The sequence below is a fragment of the Amblyomma mixtum genome, chromosome 7 (genome assembly GCF_055824585.1).
Source record: "Amblyomma mixtum isolate Tamu chromosome 7, ASM5582458v1, whole genome shotgun sequence".
In the NCBI taxonomy this organism is placed as follows: Eukaryota; Metazoa; Arthropoda; class Arachnida; order Ixodida; family Ixodidae; genus Amblyomma; species Amblyomma mixtum.
In genome coordinates, this window is record NC_143018.1 from 104,811,902 (window position 1) to 104,831,567 (window position 19,666).

A 19,666-nucleotide genomic window follows, 5' to 3' on the forward strand; every position below is an offset into this window, starting at 1 on the left:
ACAGCTCCGGAGCCTCTTTTGTGTGCCATTGTATTTTTAGTTACTTATTTTGCCCTAATTATTACTCACTTGTTTGAACGTGTTGAATTTTGCGGTTTCAATGTGTTATACTGCATTTAACCAAATGTTACCCAAACTCTGCCTTCTGTATATTTACCATCATTTGTTATGAGTTGATTTGTTGTGTGCTTTCTTTTAATCATTCCCCCCCTATGTAATGCCCTCTTCTGGGTCTTTAGGGTAAATAAATAAATAAATAAAATAAATAAACCAAACCAAGTGCTCTGATTGGCTGAGTGGTGGCCAAAAGTTTGAACGCATTGTCATAAAGAACACCATTGAATTTGCAGCTGTGGAGCTTGGTAGGTCTTGGCAGCAAGTGCAAGCGAAAGATTTAACATCGGCACTGTTGCCACCATTACCGTGTGTTTTGAGTTCTGTGGTTGCGGTGTTTGGCTGCTATGTCTGTGTTTTGTTCCTTTGCGTGTTGAATGAAGAGGTGATCTATAGCTCCGCTTCTGTGTTTCTAACTTGCAGTTCACATATCTGTTGCCATGGAGGAGCCTGTCAAGAAGAGAAGACTATGCTTCAGTAAAAAAGAGAGGTTACTGCTGTTGGACCTAGTCAGAAAGCATCCCGAAATCATCGAAAGCAGTGAGACAGACATGGCGGCTCTGGATGAAAAGAGCGGAGTGTGGATCGAAATTGAACGTGAGTTCAACAGCCACGACGGTGTGCAGCCACGCAGTGTCCGGCAGTTGCGCAAGTACTGGAAGTACATCAAATGGAAAGGGAAGGGAACAAAAGGACGCCACACAAGATTCTGCCAAGCAGGTGAGTCGTCTCCCGTTTGCTTCCATCTGCGGCATGCATTTCATGTGCTTCTTTCATGAGTTGCTTGTAGCCTTTTGTATTAACTAGGGGTGTGCGAATATCCGAAATTTTCGAATATAGTTCGAATATTATATTTTTAGTATTCGTATTCGGTTCGAAATCCAAGTATTCGTGTTGTTTCGAATATTCAATCCGACGCGAATATACGTATTTAGCCGAATATTCTACTGCGAGCACCGGCGTTCATATTGGTCCGCAAGTCCTTTCGACAGAGACATAACAACACGGCGGCGCTAAGAGCAATGCGTAGCGTTGGGCCATGCCGTAGCTGACTGCGCTGATGAGCTTCTTTGTGGCTATACCTGCGAAGCTGGTATAGTCAGAGCTGTGCACGAAGTGCCTCGCAATACGTGCCAGTTCAGTGCCAAGTGGGAGGGCATTTTCTGTGGCTGGAGGAGTCGTTAAGGGAACTACTTCTGCCTGACCATGTGGAGCACCGGGTTTTCCCTTCTCGATAACCTTTTATGTTCATCCCAGCAACGCGCTTTTGTGCTTATGGCAAGCTAGCCTTAATCAGTGCTGTGTACTAGCCATCTTCTCTGATATTTCCACTCTTCTAAGAATAATGTTCGAGGCTTTGATGCTTTTTGTGCAGCCACACACACCTTTTGTGTTCATTTAATCATTGATAGTTAAACTGTGATGTTCTTGGGTGCTCAAATAAACGTTTTGTAGTGGTTAAATGCATCTGTTCTTGATTATTCGATATTCGATTCGATATTCGGAACCAAGTATTCCTATTCGATTCGTATTCGAAAAATTTGATATTCGCACACCCCTAGTATTAACCCTTTCAGGCGCCATTTTTTGTTTTGACTGAAATCAGTTATTTTTTCATCTAAGTAGTATATTCAGGCCTCAAGAAAGGGAATTTATTAGTTTTCGAACGTGAAAGACCAGCAGGTAAGTTTTTGCAACAATGTGGAGAATTCCGAACAAAGGGTCAGATTTGTTAGAAATAATAACATTGAAATGTTCTCGTGTGTCAGGTAAACACCCAAGGGATCGTGGAATCACTTTGGGTTTCGAAGATTCACATTACGCTCGAAACTGAGCAAAAAAAATCGATGTTTTCAATCGTGGAAAAATCTGTCTGCACAAAAACGGCGGACAAAGTGCTACCTAGCTCACTCTTAAGTGAAATATTATTTACTGCATTCGCTACATGGCGCAAAAAAGCATCTTATCTGCAACAAGAAGGGTGCTCAATTTGACTGAAATAATGAAACCGCTGTTCACTGCTCCAGTTTCTCAGAAAAAGCTAAGTTTACCGCTTACACAATTGTTTACAAAGCGCCTGAAACGGTTAAATAATTTGATATTACCAAACTTATCTTTGTGTATCTTTGTATTACTTTACATATGAGTACCGTATAATGCAGAATATAGGTCGAGGCGGAATATACGTCGATTCCCTTACCTTGAAGCAAAAAAGTCAGCATAAAAATTATGAACCACAAAACTTGGTTTTATTCACTGATGCCACCAGACTCGTAGCCTCCTCATTCGTCCGAGCTGTCTGAGCTCTCGTCCGAAGACGACTGCTTCGCGCTGGCTGCGTCCCACAGCATGTCGTCCTCGGTACCATCCAACGAGTTGCTAATGCAACATTTCTTGAATGCCCGCACCACCGTATCGTCGGGCAGCGAGCGCCAAGCCTGAGCCACCCAGGTGGCCACAGTGGAGAGAGGCGGCCTGCGCAGCCGGCTGGTGGGAGGGTTGTCGCCCGCCATCCACTGATTGTAGAATTCGCGCACGCGGTCTTTGAAGGGCTCATTCAGCACGACGTCCAGTGGCTGAAGTGTTGAAGTCATGCCCCCCGGAATGACAACGAGCTCCGTCCTCCCGTCGCGTCTTCTCCGAGACGCCAAAGTGTCGCTGGGCGGACATGTTCCCATACTCTTCGGCGAATTCGATAACGTTTTCTTTAAACGCCGCGGTGAACTGACATCGAGTACCGGTACTCATTTTGCGGGCTGTCGCGAAATTAATACGTTACAACGCCAAGAACGATTACCGCCGTCAACGTTTAGCCGCGTCGGTTGACAAAGAGAAAGGAAAGAATCGTCAACATGGAAGCAATAACGATGCGGATGCCAAAATGTCCGCGGCTCACACATGTTGCCAGACGATTATTCAGTTTGTGCCAAAGGCCGGTATATAAGTCGAGGGGTGACCTTTTGGTAATATTTTTCGGAAAAAACCTCGACCTATATTCCACACTATATGGTACTCATTTATAGACTGCCACACCATAGGCCGCTTATCGGGAGCACGGTTTTAAACTCTTGGTAGCTAACCTTTTAAACCAGAAGAGCGAATTTTGTAGTCCTATGCAAAGTTTATCAGTTGCTTGCATATTCTGTGTTCAAAGTGACTGAGTTTGGGGCTTTAATGTCACATCTGATGGATTGTCTATCCTTTGTTACATTTTGTTATTGTTAGTGCTGTCTTTTAGTCGAGCATTGTAACTCACTGGTTGTATGTGCTTTCTCTTTACTGCGGAAAGATTGCTCTGCTTCTGACATTTGCTGGAGGCTTTAGACATAGTCGGTACTTGACACCTTTCGTTGCCGACCATTCGGTTTCGTGTGCACATAGAACAAGCAGTAAACGAAAAGAAATGTAAAATTCAGAGCAATTTGTATTCTTTTAATGTTAGTTTTGCTATGAGGTTAATGGTTGCTTTAGCTAATTATTATTCCAAAAGCTTTGTTCTGTCACTCTTTTTCAGGTGCTGCTGCAGCCTCACCGACATCACTCACAGAGGAGCTTGAGAGTGTCGATGAGGTGCCCGCTTGCCAGGCAGCATGCGGCCAACTTGTGCGACCCACTGTAAGCGGTGAAGCTGGGGCAGCTGTGGCTCGGTCATCAGTGCCGTTGCATTTGGAGATGGCTGAAGGTATCAAAGATGAGCTAGGTTGGTGTGTTTGCACATTATTAAGGCAGAAGCCTTTAATGCCTCATCGTTCTAAGCAGGAGTTGTCGACAGAAATATTACGCTCTTCAATTGGTCGAAATGGTCGTGACGTCACAGTACGCGAATTTCAAATGGGGCCAATTGTACTTTGGCTAGTAATAGAGCACTGCATGGGCCTCAATCTGAGGCCCAAGCCTGGCCCGGGCCCGAGACCTGAAGCCCGGCCCGGCACAGGCCCGCGGCTTCAAGCCCGGACCCGGCCCAGGCCCGCTAAGTTATCACTCTGGCGAGCCCGGCCCAGCCCGTGAATCCCGGAGTGAAGCCCAGCCCGGGCCCGGCCCGGGCCGGTCAAAGTAATGCTGGAGGTGTACTGCTCACTCTGAGCAAGTAGACTGCTACTAGATCGATAAGGAACTGGCCGGGAAAGGTTCTGAAACCACAGTTTGGCTTGCAGAAAGTTGCTTCTTTTTAACCCAGAAGGAAGTGATTAAGAGTAGTGCTCGCCAGGCCCGTCTTTTGGACAGTGATCTCGTGTAGGTGTGCAAAGATAAACTCGGAAGTTCCGAGAGCCGAATAAAAAGGGCCGCATACGCGCGTAATAGACTACTTCGCACTCGCCCATGATTTTAATCAGTTATATTTTGCCGCCCGCGAAGTATAAACATTAAAGCTGCGTAGCAAGCAGTGGGATGACATTTTTTTAGTGAATGCGATCTCACAGGTTGAACTCATAGCCGAACTGGTCGCCTTTCAGCAGAAACGAAAAGCTAAAAGGCTTGAGTATTTCACGGTGTGTGTTTGAAGACTATAAGCGTCCTAAACTAATATGTTCTTCCCGAATGCATTTCTAATAGTTTATAGGTATGTTTTGGGATGACGAACGATCAATGGCTAATTAAGACCGGTTGAATTTTACTCTTACTGGTGGAGGAGAAGATAATGCGCGAACCAAGGGATATCTTACAGGGCAAAACACTTGTCATGACAACCAGGCTGAAGAAGCAAGGAGGGATAAATGTGGTTATGAGATGAGATTTACGAACTCTCGCGAGCTTTTGTGGCTATTTCATTTATGAGACGTTCCGGTGAGCTGGTCAAAAACAGAACCAAGGGCGCTTTAGTTAGTGAATTTTCTTACATGAGAAAAATATAACTATAAAATAAAAGCTATGTTTTTGGGGCTTAAGGGCCCAAGCGGAGTCAGGCTGTGAGAGACACCGAAGCAGTGCGCTCCGGATCATTTCGACCACCTGGGTTTCTTCAACGAGCAATGATACCACAAAGTACATGGCTGTCACGCTTGCCGCCTAAATAGAAATGCGGCCGCCGAGGCCAGGAGCAAACCCTGTTTCCCCGGCTCAGTAATCAAGAGACTTGACCACTAAGCAACTGCGGCGTGGAAATACGGAAATAAATAAGTCAATGAATAAAGCTTAGTTTTTTTTCTTAGCGCGTACTATAACTCATAGCTCATCTGTGTCGCTGCTCCAATGCCGCAGTTGTGTACTTCACTCTACAATAGTCAATGAATAGTCGGGCACCAGCCGTTTCTGTACGGACCCAAGCCCGGCTCGGGTCCGCAGCTTTAAGCCCGAGCCCGGCCCGGGCCCGCAACTTCAGGCCCAGGCCCGGCAAAACATATCATGTCCAGGCCTGGGCTTTCGGGCCGGCCCGAGTCCGTGCAGTGCACTAGCTAGTAACCATGCAACCAATTAAAGGGATCGTATAGTGATGCTCCAAGTAAGTGGGACTGAGTTTAGTTAACTAGTTAATTAAACAATTCGCCTAATTAACCTTTCTAGTCAGACCAGAAAGATGAGTAAAACCGAGTAGGAAATAGGTCTAGTTGGGGAATCGAACCCCGGTCTCCGGAGTGCGAGACGAGCACACTAACCGCTACTCTATGCCAGCTCGATGGTTTGGAATGAACGAAGGCGCGTCTAGTGAATACGGTGTATTCGTTCACTCCCATCTTCCTCCCTTCCCTTACGGCGAGGTTGAGGTGTCCATCGAGATATGCGAGACAGATACATTTCCTTTCCTCAAAGAGGGGAAAGCGCAAAGATGCTGAAATTCAAGTGTTTGGCCACAGATAACTAAGCTTCTACAAAACCCATTAAGAAAATCCTTGCTGGAGGATATTCTTGAAGCGGCACCTTTTAACACTCCAGGCACACTAAATATTACTGATAGCCCCTTTCAGAGCCCCTGTAAATGTCCTTTACGCATTTGCATTCATCACGGTTGTTTCCATTAGGTCCACAGAAGTTCTGGGTGAACAATTTTCTTCTGGATTGGTGCCAAGAAAAGTATGCAGGACATAAGCATTCCAGCATTGAAACGAAGGCAAGAAGCCTTCATAAACCTGTTCATAACTGCTCGGCTACGAAAATACTATGCGGCAAAAGTTGTTGAAAGCTTTTAGCCTAATTTTGTTGCGCTTAATGGTTTAATGGGATGTCAACACTCTGAGCAGTACATTGAAATGCTGGCACTTAGGATAACTTCACTATCTGTGAACCCCTATCTTTAAGCTGCAAGCATGCATGACATAGTTATCACCTTCAATCCTAGCGTCATTTTATATAGTGATGCCAAGCTCAGGAGAAGCTTGACACAGTCTGCAGCTTGGTACGAAGTGCCACTCAGCGGCATGTGAGCATGGATACATTTGATTGGCTTGGTGTCTGCGCAGAATGCTGGAGACATTTTGTTTTTGTTGTAGTGGTTGTTCGACCCACTGTTTTTTGCACTGCTTACATTGTCTCTCGATAAAAATGATGGCAGTGAGGAAAGAGTGCGCACTGTTGTGACGATTGTCGGTGCCCTGTGTGCGCAGATTCTACGGCGGAGCGGTTGGAAGCATCGACACAGACCTGCCTGGATGTCCCAACCAGGTCTCAAGCATGTCATACCGGATACTACTTCTCCCAGTCCCAGTCCACCCAGTGGGCGCTGCCAAAAGTATCAAGGAGTGTGCAGACTTCGACCGATTTCTACGACGAGGAAACCTTGCCTATGGAACAGGGAGCAGGGGCAGAGAGAGGTGCGTTGTTCCGCCTGTTTCTCATTGCAATGCGTGAGACCATTCTTGGTTGCACTGGAAATGCTATATTACTGAAAAAAGCGGATGATTTATTATTTATTTATAGCATATCCTACAGCGTGGAAGCATTTCAGCCGGAGAGTGGGTACAAATAACAAAAACAACATAAATAAAGAAACAGTCAAATAGCCAGTATATAAAGGAGAGGTTCGCAGTTCTAGAACCTGTTATGCAATCGACAAGAACAACACAGTGCAAGGAATGTTCAAATAATTACAAATTATGGATAAGTTGAGTGAAGTGGACCCTGTCAGCTGTGACGACCTCTTCTGGTGAAGTGTTCCATTCAGATATCGTTTTTGCGAAGAAAGAATTTCGCGTAATCGTTTGACATTCAATTTCTCTGCTGTGATCTCTCCTGCTTGAGAGGTAGAGGGGGGGGGGGGGGGGGGGGATGCTTCAGGTTGCTAGAGCAGAAATTCACGAATTTCTGCTCAAGCAACTTGAAGCATCCTAAGCTCGGAGGAAAACACATTGGGTGGCACATTCTATTTTATTTTTTATTCAGGATACCCTCAAGGGCCCTTAGAGGGTATTACGTGAGGGGTAAAACACAATACATACTGGGGAATACAGAAGGTAAACTGAAATGGGGTTAAACTCCACAAAATAGAAGTGCAAGCATGTTCATCAAAAGGAAAAGAAAAAGGTATTTCCGAAAGAAAAACATGATAAGCAGAAACAACAAAAAAAAACATGAAATGATACACAAAAAAGAGCAAAAATTCAAATACAAATAAGGACAGCGACCAAAACATCAGAAAGAAGTATTATCCATCAATGGCTCAACAGTATTAGGGTGCATTACAGGCAGGGCAAGATGCTTTGGAAGAAAAAATAAATAAGAAATCCTAGATCGCAGTGGATGAACGAAAAAGCTCTTGGAATTTAGATAAATTAGTTTCGTTTGCAATGGGCAAAGGTAAGTCATTTCAATCTTTTATAGTGCGGGGAATAAATGATCTTACAAAATGATTATTACGACAAATGACACATTTGGATGGTCATGACACGGAAGAATGACAGTCGCAGGCTCAAAAAAATTTTCACGAAGATGTCGATGATGATGCAACTTGTGAAAAAGATTTAAGCGGGCTATCTTGCTGCGGTTCACTAAGTCTTCAAACTGAGCACAGTTCTTTTGTAGTGTCACACTGGAGTGGCACGAATAATCGAAGAAGATGAAATGCACATTTTCTTTTGTTCAAATTTAAGCAGCGCTAACTTTTAGGACGAACACACAGAGGACATGACAGGACGGGCGCTGCGCCTGTCAGCGCCCGTCTATCTTGTCTTGTCCTCTGTGTGTTCGTCCTAAAAGTTAGCGCTGCTTAAATTTGAACGAAAGAAAATGCATAACCAACTAGCCCCGCAACGTGTTTTACTAAATGAAATGCACAGCACGGTTTTTCAAGGCTTCGGTGTTATTGATTATGTACGGTTGGTCAGGATCCCAAATAGCTGATGCAAATTCAAGTTTCGGACGCATTAGCATTATGTATGCAAGTCTTTTAACGTCAATAGGGGCTTGTTTAAGGGTATGCTTTAAGGGGGAACCCTGGTCTTGAAAAAAAAAATTTTATTAATGAAGTCACAGTTATAAAATTTTCAGGCCACATGTATTTTTGTGCGCTGATTCTAGATATGTCATTTAATTTCGTGTAAAACAATTCCTTGAGCACTTGTGCAATTTTTATGCAAGTATTTTGGGAAAAGTTTTGCAGTAAATTTGCTGCAGGAAACTCGCTGAAATGCATGCCATTGAGTTCTCTTGACACCAAGGAATGCAATAAGGGTAAAATTATCATCCTGGCTATCGTACAACTTGAGTTATAGAGTTTTGAAGTTGTCGCTTCAGAAACAGGAATACACACTTTTCTTCTCATTTCTGAAGCGACAACTTCAAAACTCTATAACTCAAGTTCTTGATAGCCAGGATGATAATTTTACCCTTATTGCATTCCTTGGTGTCAAGAGAACCCAATGGCATGCATTTCAATGAGTTTCCTGCAGCAAATTTTCTACAAAACTTTTCCCAAAATACTTGCATAAAAATTGCACAAGTGCTCAAGGAATTGTTTTACACGAAATTAAATGACATATCTAATATCACCACACAAAAATACATGTGGCTTGAAAATTTCATTACTATATCCAGATTAATAAAAATTTTTTTTCAAGACCTTAAGAAGCCCAGCAAGCGTTTAGCACAAACTCGGTGAGCCGGTTAGACCTCCTGAAGTAGTGCACTAAAATGTGAGCTAGAGAGCACAATTTCTTCAGTTCCGAAAACAGTGCACACACACGAGTCACATCTGTGTGCACTAAATAGAATCGACGGCTGACATAAAAGCGGGACAGATGAAGCATTGCCACCTAATTCGCCCTTTGTTCTCTTAAGCTTTGTTCTCAGAGTTCATTGAAGCAGCACGCAGAGGAAGGCTTGCCAGGTGCCTGCTTTTAGGAGTGCAGATTAATCAAGAAACTACAGTCGCATCAGTTACCCTGTGGAAGCTGCCTCTACTTTGAGTGCAGCCTTAGCAGTGGTGTAATCAGGATGGGTGATTTAAGGGGTGGGATGTGGGGATCAGATCGCAAAAATCACGAGAAAAGTTGATTTTTGAAAAGTACACTTTTTGGCATCTCCAACACTGTTTCTATGTTGTAATGAAATATTTCACCCAAAAATAAACTTTAAGCGCTCCAAATAAATATATTTGTTGGCATCTGCACATAGACAGTGGATGCTAGCTTAGAACTCCCAGGCTTGTTTTCTCGAAAGTTTGTTTTGAGCTTAATACCTTGTTCGTGGAAAGCGTAGCACAGCAATGGGTGCATGGATTTTTACCCCGTTTGTTTTGTTGTGATCACTGAAGTGTGGTCTGCGTCAAGACAGTCTTAGATTTACCATTTAGGCTCACATGTTTTTATTACACGATAATTAGAGCATGATACATTATAAACATAAAGAGAAGGTGCATATTGTGTCCTTTATAAAAAGAGCAGAGAGATTTAAAAAAAAAATTAACAGAGTCTTGATTTACACCACACTTCTTAGTAAATATGAAAAGCATTTAAAGACCTGTAGCTTGTTTTTTTGTCATGCTAGGCTTTCCACAAGCAAGCAACATGGGGACAACATATAAACAATGATAAAAGGGAAACTACTAAAGCTGTCAGTGTGAAACTTTGTATCTGTTTGTTTGATGCTGTTTTAAGCCAGTCTGCAAAATTTCATCACTCTTAAGTCGAAAAACAGAAGAGTTGCCTTCGATCCCCTCATCCCCCCTTAATTACTCATCACTGTGTCTGGTTGCCTCTCTCTCATTGTATTGTTTTGCGCAGTGCTTCATTTCTCACACTTTTGTATCAGTTGTCGATTTCGTTTAGAGGATGTAGGTGTGACTCGTGTGTGTACACTGTTTTTGGAACCAGTGGTGGTGGTGAAAACTTTATTTGAAACTGGGGAGTTTGGAACACGTAGGTCCTTGGGCCCCCGCCCAACGACCTAAACGGCTCAACGAGTTTGTGTGTAGCTTCACCTTGAGGGTGACCTTCGCTAAACCTAGCATAGCAATAGCTTATGCGGAAATGAAATAAATATTGCTGCGACTGGGTTTCGAACTTGCAGCAGCGCGAACCGATCAGCTTCGCTGGCCATTGCATGAGAGCACTGTGCTATCGCCGCTGCCGATCAGGCCTCGTGTTAAACTGCTACACACCCTCACGTTGTGCATTGCACATCGTTGTCTTCAACTAACACTACTATCGAACTAGTATCGTCGCCAGACATGCCGATGACCCAGCAAAGTAAAATTACGAGTAACCAGGCTAAACACACGCTTCCGCATGTGTACTGTTCGCTACCTTGCCACAGCCGATCATGCCTCGTTTTTAACTGCAACACACCCTCGCGTTATGCTTTGTACATCGTTGTCTTCAACTAATACTACTATCGAACTAGTATCGTCGCCAGACATCGCGACGACCCAGCAAAGTAAAACCATGAGCCAACGAGGCTGAACTTATGCTTTCGCATGTGTACTGGGTTTCACTATGTTAAAACCTTACCCCTTTTTTTATTTTAAATGCTCTTCTGTGACCAGCAGTGAGGTTTTAGAGTTTGTCGCTGGCTTGTCAGCTTGTGTGTCCCATCTCCTTGGCCACATGTCATGCTGGCTGGCTCACGGTTGTTCTGAAGTATGGTTGGCTGCACTACTAGCGTCCTGCTGCCTTGAACTTGTAATGCATATCTTCGCTGCAGTGTTGACGGGGCCTTGTTTGATGGTTACTTGACAGCATTGCATTCACTTGCATAACGAACGCACATTGGGTTCGCTTATGAGACGCATTTATTATGTGGTGTAGAGTTTGCGGTGCAGTCAAATAAAATTGAAATTCATCTGGAGCCCTCCACTACAGTCTCTCTCATCCTGCATACAGCTTTGGTTTGGTTTATGGTTTATGGTTTAATGTCCCAAAGCGACTCAGGCTATGAGGGACGCCGTAGTGAAGGGCTGCGGATAATTTCGCCCACCTGGGGTTCCTTAACGTGCACTGACAACGCACAGTACACGGGCCTCTATAATTTCTCCTCCATCGAAGTTCGACCGCCGCGGCCGGGATGGAACCCGCGTCTTTTGGGTCAGCAGCCGAGCGCCATAACCACTGAGCCATGCTTTGGGGTGTCAAAACACTGTATACTATAGCATACCATCAATTAGTTTTTGCTGGTTCAATGTCTAGTTCAATGTAATGACATATGCAATGTAAATAGGGGGGTGCACTTATTTTGTGAGCACATCTCTGGTGTCAGTAAATATAAGGTCCGTTCAATTCACCTACACTGCCTACGCTAGTTCTCTTCATGCAGCACTTCGCCATTCGTTTCACGAGTGTAGATGTCGTGCAGTCCCAGTTGCCGATTGCGATTGGCGATAGTGCCGATAGCTTGCAGCCAGTGCCGCAGCAGACGGCAGTGAGAGGCGCGCGCGACTTGCCCTTGATTATGTGAGTTACAAACGACGGCAGTGTGTTTGGCATCGTCAATGGCATAAACGCATTATTAACGCCTATCGTTGGAGAAGACGGCCAACAGCTGGGCTCAGCGAATGGATATATGCACCCTACACCAGGTAAGGTTTCGCTCGGTGAACAAAGAGAGAAACATGTTCATGCGTTTCTTCATGCACCGATGCTGTGCTTGCATGTTACTTGTTCTTTTTTTTTGGCTTATTTTACTCATCTAGTTTGTTTCTAGCTTTTTTTTTTCTCGTTCCCCGTAAATGAGCTTGGTACTAACCAAGTTCCTAATTAGATAGCTTGGCATGTTTGCTGTCCAACGTTTTTAAATACGTTGGCTTTATCCAGCCGTGTGTGTGTCGCCTCTTGTCCTTCGACCTTTGATAGGTTTTATTCAAAGCTATGACCCAGATTTCAACTATCCTGCTTTATTTAGCGGTGGCTTCCAGAACATCAATATTTATACTCTCGCACAGACGGCACAATCGTATCGGTGGTGTTCAGCGACGACACCAGTCACCTGGCTAACCAACCACCTGATCACCGAACATCTACGCTGCCGCAGAGCAACGCGCCCCGAAGCAGCTCTCCTGAGCCTGAACGATGGTGCAGCAACAAAACCCTTTTCCTTATCGAGCACTATGCACAGATGAAAGCGCTCATCGGAAAGAAGGGCGGCTTCCGGTAAGTTTTATTTCATTCTTACTGGTCTGAACGAATGCGGAAAGCTTAAGGGGGAGCCTGGTCTTGAAAAGAAAATTTTATTAATCCAGTCATAGTTATGAAACTTTCTGAGCACATGTATTTTTGTGCGCTGATTCTAGATATGTCATTTAATTTCATGTAAAACAATTCCATGAGCATTGATGGAATTTTTATGCAAGTATTTTGCAAAAAAGTTTTGAAGGAAATTTGCTGCGGGGAACTCGCTGAAGTGTATGCCATTGGGTTCTCTTGGTACCAAGGAATGCAATAAGGGTAAAATTATCATCCTGGCTATCATAGAACTTAAGTGATAGGGTACTGAAGCTGCCACTTCAGAAACAGGAATACACACTTTTCTTCTCATTTCTGAAGCGACAACTTCAAAACTCAAAACTTAAGTGCCGCCGCGGTGGCTCAGTGGTTATGGTGCTCAGCTGTTGACCCGAAAGACGCGGGTTCGATCCCGGCCGCGGTGGCTGGAATTTCTTTGGAGGAGAAATTCTAGAGGCCCGTGTACTGTGCGATGTCAGTGCACGTTAAAGAACCCCAGGTGGTCGAAATTTACGGAGCCCTCCACTACGGCGTCTCTCATAGCCTTAGTCGCTTTGGGACGTTAAACCCCATAAACCAAACCAAACCAACCATCAAAACTTAAGTTCTATGATAGGCATTGCATTCCTTATTATATTTCTTGGTGTCAAGAGAACCCAATGGCATACATTTCAGCAAGTTTCCCACAAGAAATTTTTTCAAAGCTCTTCACAAAATACATGCATAAAGCAGAAGTGCTCAAGGAATTGTTTTATAGGAAATTAAATGATATATTTAGAATCGGCACACAAAAATACACATTTTTTCTTAACTGCGACTTCATTAATAAATATTTTTTTTTTTTTCAAGACCAGGCTTCCTCCTTAATAGGTTTACATGCTACCACGCGGAAGTTATGTTTGCAAACGTTTCTTTCCTTTTTTGAAGTGGCAGTACCGTGGTAAGGTAGTGTACTGTACTTGCGTCCAAGGTATATTAACTTTAGAACAGCTTCATCTGGTAACTGATACACTGCATGCTTTTTGTTACATCTCGTTTTATGCAGCACGAAAAAAATGCTCTGGCAAGCCCTGGCGGACACAATCAACGAAGAGTTTGGCTCCCATATGAGCCCTCTCCAGGTTGAAAATAAATGGAAAACCCTGGAGAGGGCATACAAAAGGACAAAGAAAAAGAATTCCTTGTCCGGCCACTCGCGCGTGACGTTCGAATTTGAAGAGTAAGTGCACATCACTGCTGTAACGGTCATTTACAAAAATATCATTTGTTATTTCGCCCATTTCAGAGAACTTGCTGGTGTTTTGGAAAAGGAACATCATATTACGCCTACCATTTTACTAGCACCTGGTAGAATGATGGAGCCAAGAAACGGCAGGTGAGGTCACAGTAGTTGTACAGCTCACACCTTACGAAATAAGGCTCAAAATGTTTCCATGTTCTAGCACGCCCTCGGAAGCAAGCACTAGCGAGCAGTCCACGAGCCGGGATGTGAACCGAACAGGGTCACCACACCAGGATCCGCCGAGCCCACTGCACGTGTCGGAGGAAGACCCAGCACAGCGAGGACAGTCTTTCCCGAAATCGGGACAACGGATAAAAAGAAAAAATAGCTCCGTTGAAACGCTCATTCAGCAGCTTGCAGAAGCGAAGAAGGATAGAGCTGAAAGGGCAGAAAAAGAATTGGCTCTTTTAGCACGCCTCGTTGCCGCCGTGGAGGGGCGGGCTCCCAAAAGCAGTGAATAAACTGACTTCATTTCTTCCTCATAAATGTTTATTGTTTGCACTGTAGTCATAAGAAACTGCACAGAGACCTAGCTGGTGCCACACGCTGCCATTATGATCAGGCAGCATTGCTTAATGCTTCCGGTGTCCACAAGCACTGCTTGAGCAGTCCAAATGAATTTTCGATCACGACCCTTTGTTGCGAGTGCACCTTATTGAACTTCTTCCACAAAGGAAAGCTTCGCCCATTGTCCCGGTACAGGGTCAAAAGCCAAGGTAGTAGCGGATATGCCGAGTCACCAAGCAAGTATCCATTACTGCATTTCTGAGAACAGTCTTCAAAAAGAGGACTTTCCCGAAGTACCCTAGCATCATGGGCCGACCCTCGAAACCCAATGAACACATTAATGAGCCCATTGCAATCGTTGCACACACCCTGCAGTATCATTGACGGCTACTTTTTACAGATGTAGTATGGTCGCGGCAACTCTGCGGGCCTGTTGGTCTCGACATGGCAGCCGTCCACACAGCCTTTGCCCCCGGTTTTTGCCAAGAAAGCAGCCTCGATATGCTCCTGCTGATGCTGGTAAGGCCAGGCGATCAGGGATACACTAATGCTGTTCAAAAAGTCCCGCACTCTATCAACGCAAGCACTCGCCGACGAGACTGACGTATCAAATCGGTCAGCCAGCGAATACATGCTATTTATTTATTTATTTATTACAGATACCTGCAGCGCCCAAGGGCATTATTGCAGGGGGGGGAAACACAATAATTTCTGCTCATTTGGCCGAAAGATACACGTAATAACAGAAATATAATCACACAACTAATAGATGAGGAAAAACATGCACTGAAGGAAGACAACCACACTCCACAAATAAAATAACACTAATGAAATGAAAAAGACACGCGCAAGACAACTGCACGCCACGTCACACATCAGATAAAAATGCGCGGAATTGAGCTTCCGTGCAGCACTCAGTGATGCCGGCTGGTAGCCTGTTCCACTCATTGATCGTCCGTGGAAAGAACGAGGTTTTATAAACATCTGTGCGACACTTAATCTCTCGAATCTTCCACTGATGATCAACTCGTCTAGAAAAAAAATGAGGTTGAAGCAGATACCGGTCTTTGTCAATGCTCAGCTTTCCAAAATAGATGCGATGCCCGAGGCGGCCTAGAGCAATAAGACAAGTCTTTTCGGCACTCCCTTGAGGATGACCTCCGGTAGAGTGCGTTAAAAACTGCGAAGCTTCGAAAGAACTTACAACAGTTTTAACCCCTTAACCGTTTTGGACGAGCTGTGCTCGTCCTTGCCAAGCCGTCCCCAAACCGTTTTGGACGACTGTAGCTCGTCCTCTCTGAATAGGTTCTTCTCTTCCTCGTTTCGGACAAGCAGTGCTCGTGTGTTGCTTAGATGACATTTTGCTCGACAGATGGCAGCACTGACCTGTTAATTTCGTTTTCTTCTACCGCATAAACGTTTTTTTTTCGTATGGCAACCTGGGTTTTAAAAATGGCACCCGGCGGAGGCGACGCGTGTTTTGCTGGCCCGTCTTCTCAGAAAAGACGCTCTTCTTCGTCGTAATCTTCTCCAGACGATGGTGACTGAGACACCGAAGTGTACATTGCTTCAGGGAGCGAGGGCGACAGTGCTGGTGTTGTGCTTATCAGTTCTTCCGATGAAGAAGTGGACACCTCAGAAGCGAACTTTGCAAGCGCGCGTCAGTGCATGAAGGTCAACGTCAGTGACATCCCTACATGACCCCCTCGGTTTCCTTTTCTTGCAGTTCCCAGTAAGATGTTCACTATAAGCTTGCCTGATGACTTGCTTGAATATATTTATCGCTCATTACCAGCAGGAAGTTGGTTTTCCGTAATGTCAGAAATAATAAACTTGAATATGCTAATTTGACTTCGTGTTTGCTTCAGATATTTTTTAAAGATCGAATTCGTGCTTTTTATTGCAATAATATTCGAAATCAAGAATAAAAAAAATAAGCAGTTTTGTTAAGAAATTCGTTGATATAACAAAACGGTGAAGGGGTTAAAGGTGCTACGAGACAGGCGAAACAAACACTTGAACTCAGTCATTATACCACCCTACGATTTCGCAGTAACGAGGCATGCTGTTCCTCTTCAGTCTGTCCACCTTCGTCACTGCCACTGCAATAAGTTCCTCTTCGTCACTGCTGTCGGAGTCTACAAGCTCCATAGCTGTTTGTATAACCGTTGGCAGCAGGTCACGGTCCATTTTCTTTTCCTTCGTAGCTCAGAGAACGCACAACAAACAATAACAGGCGCGACAAGCACGTGCGAGAGTTGCAAACGAAGTATAAGACTCATGACTTCTGCACTTTAGCATTCGTTTCTATTTGGCGTTAGTGTCGCGCTACGCCTGCACGTGTGAACTGGCGCTGCATGAGTTTAGCCTGTGCACTGCATGAACTAGTGTAGATCGTGCAAGGTGCATCAAACGGACCTATAGTGTTGAGGCCTTAGTGGCATCTGTAAAGCCTGTGAGTGAATTGGGGCAGTCAGGTTCCTAGCTACTTTGAAGCCTGGAAATTTACCTGGGGTATCTGTAAAGATGGTAGTCCACCAACGATGAACTGACTAGCCTAGCTACTGGTTCAGTTAACAGCACTTCAAAAGACATTATACGTGCGGACAGTCCAGGAAATGGTAGACTTGAAGTGAGTGCCCAGGTAAAGCGCTTTGAGGATCAGTAACACCAAGTTGTACCATCCTGAAGTGTCCCACTCTGGATTAGCATTTCTTGGTATATGGAAAATGCCTAAATTTCATCAGTATTTTCTTGTTCCTTCTACATCAAGAACGTTTTTTTATCATACTTCAGTCACATTTATGAATTGCACACTGGCACCACCAAGAAGTGCACTCTGCTGTTGTATTGAGGCGGGTGGGGTAGTTTGCATAAGTGTTTGTGTGATTCACCAGATATACGTAGATTGGGAAGCAAGGCCGTTGTGTTATTTGTTCAGAAGCAGCTCTTTCTTCCTGGCAGTCAACACAAGAGGTGAGCCTGACAAGTAGCCAGTGTGTCATAAAATAACTCGATAGTTTGAACGTGTGCAGTGGTGACTACCTGTATGGATCAAACATGTAGCCCCCCTGCTAGAGCTCTCCTTCAACTGTTTTACATTGGTCATACTTCTGACTGGGGGCAATGTATATTTGTATTTGTGAGCCCAGTTGTTCACTTTCTAATATCATTTCAACGCTGGCTGCCTATTTCGTGATGACCTTCTCTTTGCTTGAAGTGATGAAATTGGCCAGCGCTAGTGCGCATGTAAGTAAAGTTTGGCAGATTGAGCATCGTCCTGACATACTTGTCCCCACCCCCGCCTTCCTGCCAACAGCTGAGTCTATGGCTCTCTGAGTATGTCTAACTTGTAGGGTTTTAATTGGAGGATAAATACGTTCTCCCTCGATTAATAGCGGCTGACACAGTTCAAAACCGCAGGACCCCATCCCCTTGATCGTGTATGCTACCAAGTGCACGTCCACCACGGTGGGCCTTGCTCTGAGGGAACAAAGGAATGGCACTTTGGCTGACACAAACAGGCATTTATTGCTACAACACCAATAACACCAGCTAGCAACAAAATATACTGAGGAATCGAGGATGTCTGACTCACCAGCACGGTTACGAGTGAATGTTCGGCCACGCTAGGACCGGGGGAAACTCCAAGGCTGGGCGGGACAAGCTGTGGGGGAATGTTCCTCCCCATGAGGCTTCGCCATTTGCCCCGACGGTGAAGGGCAGAGCGTTGCACGCGAACGTCACCTTGCTTCCCAGGTCCCGAGCCAAAGAAGGCCGTCTCTTCTCGCATGCGCGCAACATTTATGCTGTCTGTGACGCTCGTGTCGTTGCGATGCCGGCGCTCTCCCTTGTTAAGGTAACTAACTATGCTAATGAAGGTGCATCGTGGGGAAGTCAACCAAAGGGGAAGACGAGGGGAAAAGTCCCCGCAGTCCTGCCCCAGTTAGGGCCCTTGCAATCGGAGCAAATCTGTCATATTCTCTTCCGTGCTTGTCCATAGGTGCGAGGGGCTTCTTGAAGACCTCCTCTCCTCTCAGACACTGCTTGCACTGGCACATCTAACAAGCTGGGCCAGCAGGCTTGCCTGCACTTTTTGCTGCATTCTGATGTTGTAGCACGTGCATGGCAGTTCAGTGGACGTTCTGTTCCTACTTCATGTGTAGACGGCCATGTGAGCAGACAGTGTGAGTGACGGTAACGGGGAAGCTGTGGTGTGCTTTTTACTTTTGCTTCTAAAAAACTGCAAACTGCACACACTCTTTGTCTCACCGTTACTCCTCTGTTCATGCAGAAAATGACCCAATCGAGCGGGAGAATCTTCAGGATCATGCAGAAGCTTCGCCGGACAACGGCTGCAGTGAGCATGGATTCATCATCTTGGCCGCAACTAGCGTCACCTTGCCAGAGGTGTGCACTCACTGGCTTAGTCATGTCATTTGCTGCTGGTTGGTTAGTATGCAGCTGAACCAAGTTATATCGAACTCGGTTAAATCAAATTATCTTTTATACCGAGTAATCTTAAGCACTGTAAAGCTGCAACGTGAATGGATGGGAAAATGTATGGCTCTGGTGTACAAAAATTACCCATCACATCCAATTTTCCAAACTTCTGGCAACACTGGGTGACTCAAATATCTGACTTTCCCTCAACTATCTCCAAAGGTTAGCTTTCCCGCGTGGATCTGCATGTGCAATTAGTGCTACATAGCACACACAGACCAGTGATTATGCACATTTTCCACAGCGTAGGCAGCGGGCGCATACCCATCCAACCAGAATATGCATTTTTAGTGCATTGCATCAGTTTTGCCGGCGTTGTCCCAGTGAACACAGCAACATCTCTTAGACATCTACAAATTGTCTAGGTAAGACATGGAAGATGTCTATATGACAGCTAGCCAGATATTTTAATAGTCTATTGAACATCTATGAGAAGTGTTTGCAAGTCACTCAAGACATCTAGAGTTCATCTTGGGAAGATGTTTCAAGACTTATCAAGCTGGTCAGTAGCAGTCTCATAGCTGGGATAACGCACCATACATTTTGGGTTACAAGACGTCTTGGAAGACGATCGTGTACACATCTTAAGGACACCTACTGCATGTCTATGAAAGAAATTTGGCACGTCTTAGAGATGTATATTTCTGTGCTAATGTGCCTTTATTTTCTCCTTAAA

The 19,666-nt window shown here is 44.8% G+C and overlaps 1 protein-coding gene across 3 annotated transcripts in view; it reads left to right on the plus strand.

Moving 5' to 3' along the window:
* The window catches only part of LOC149337083 (uncharacterized), a 46,531-nt gene that overhangs the window by 3,709 nt on the left and 23,156 nt on the right, over window positions 1-19,666 (plus strand). For 2 of the 3 annotated variants that reach the window (XM_089553305.1, XM_089553306.1), the window contains exons 2-5: window positions 538-834; window positions 3,629-3,814; window positions 6,654-6,860; window positions 18,782-18,897. In XM_089553305.1, the coding sequence (XP_089409431.1) occupies window positions 555-834; window positions 3,629-3,814; window positions 6,654-6,860; window positions 18,782-18,897 (789 nt within the window). In that variant the 5' untranslated portion in view covers window positions 538-554. Of the gene's footprint in view, window positions 1-537; window positions 835-3,628; window positions 3,815-6,653; window positions 6,861-12,418; window positions 12,627-13,743; window positions 13,918-13,983; window positions 14,074-14,140; window positions 14,442-18,781; window positions 18,898-19,666 lie in introns of those variants that run through there. The other variant, XM_089553307.1, reaches the window with a different exon arrangement.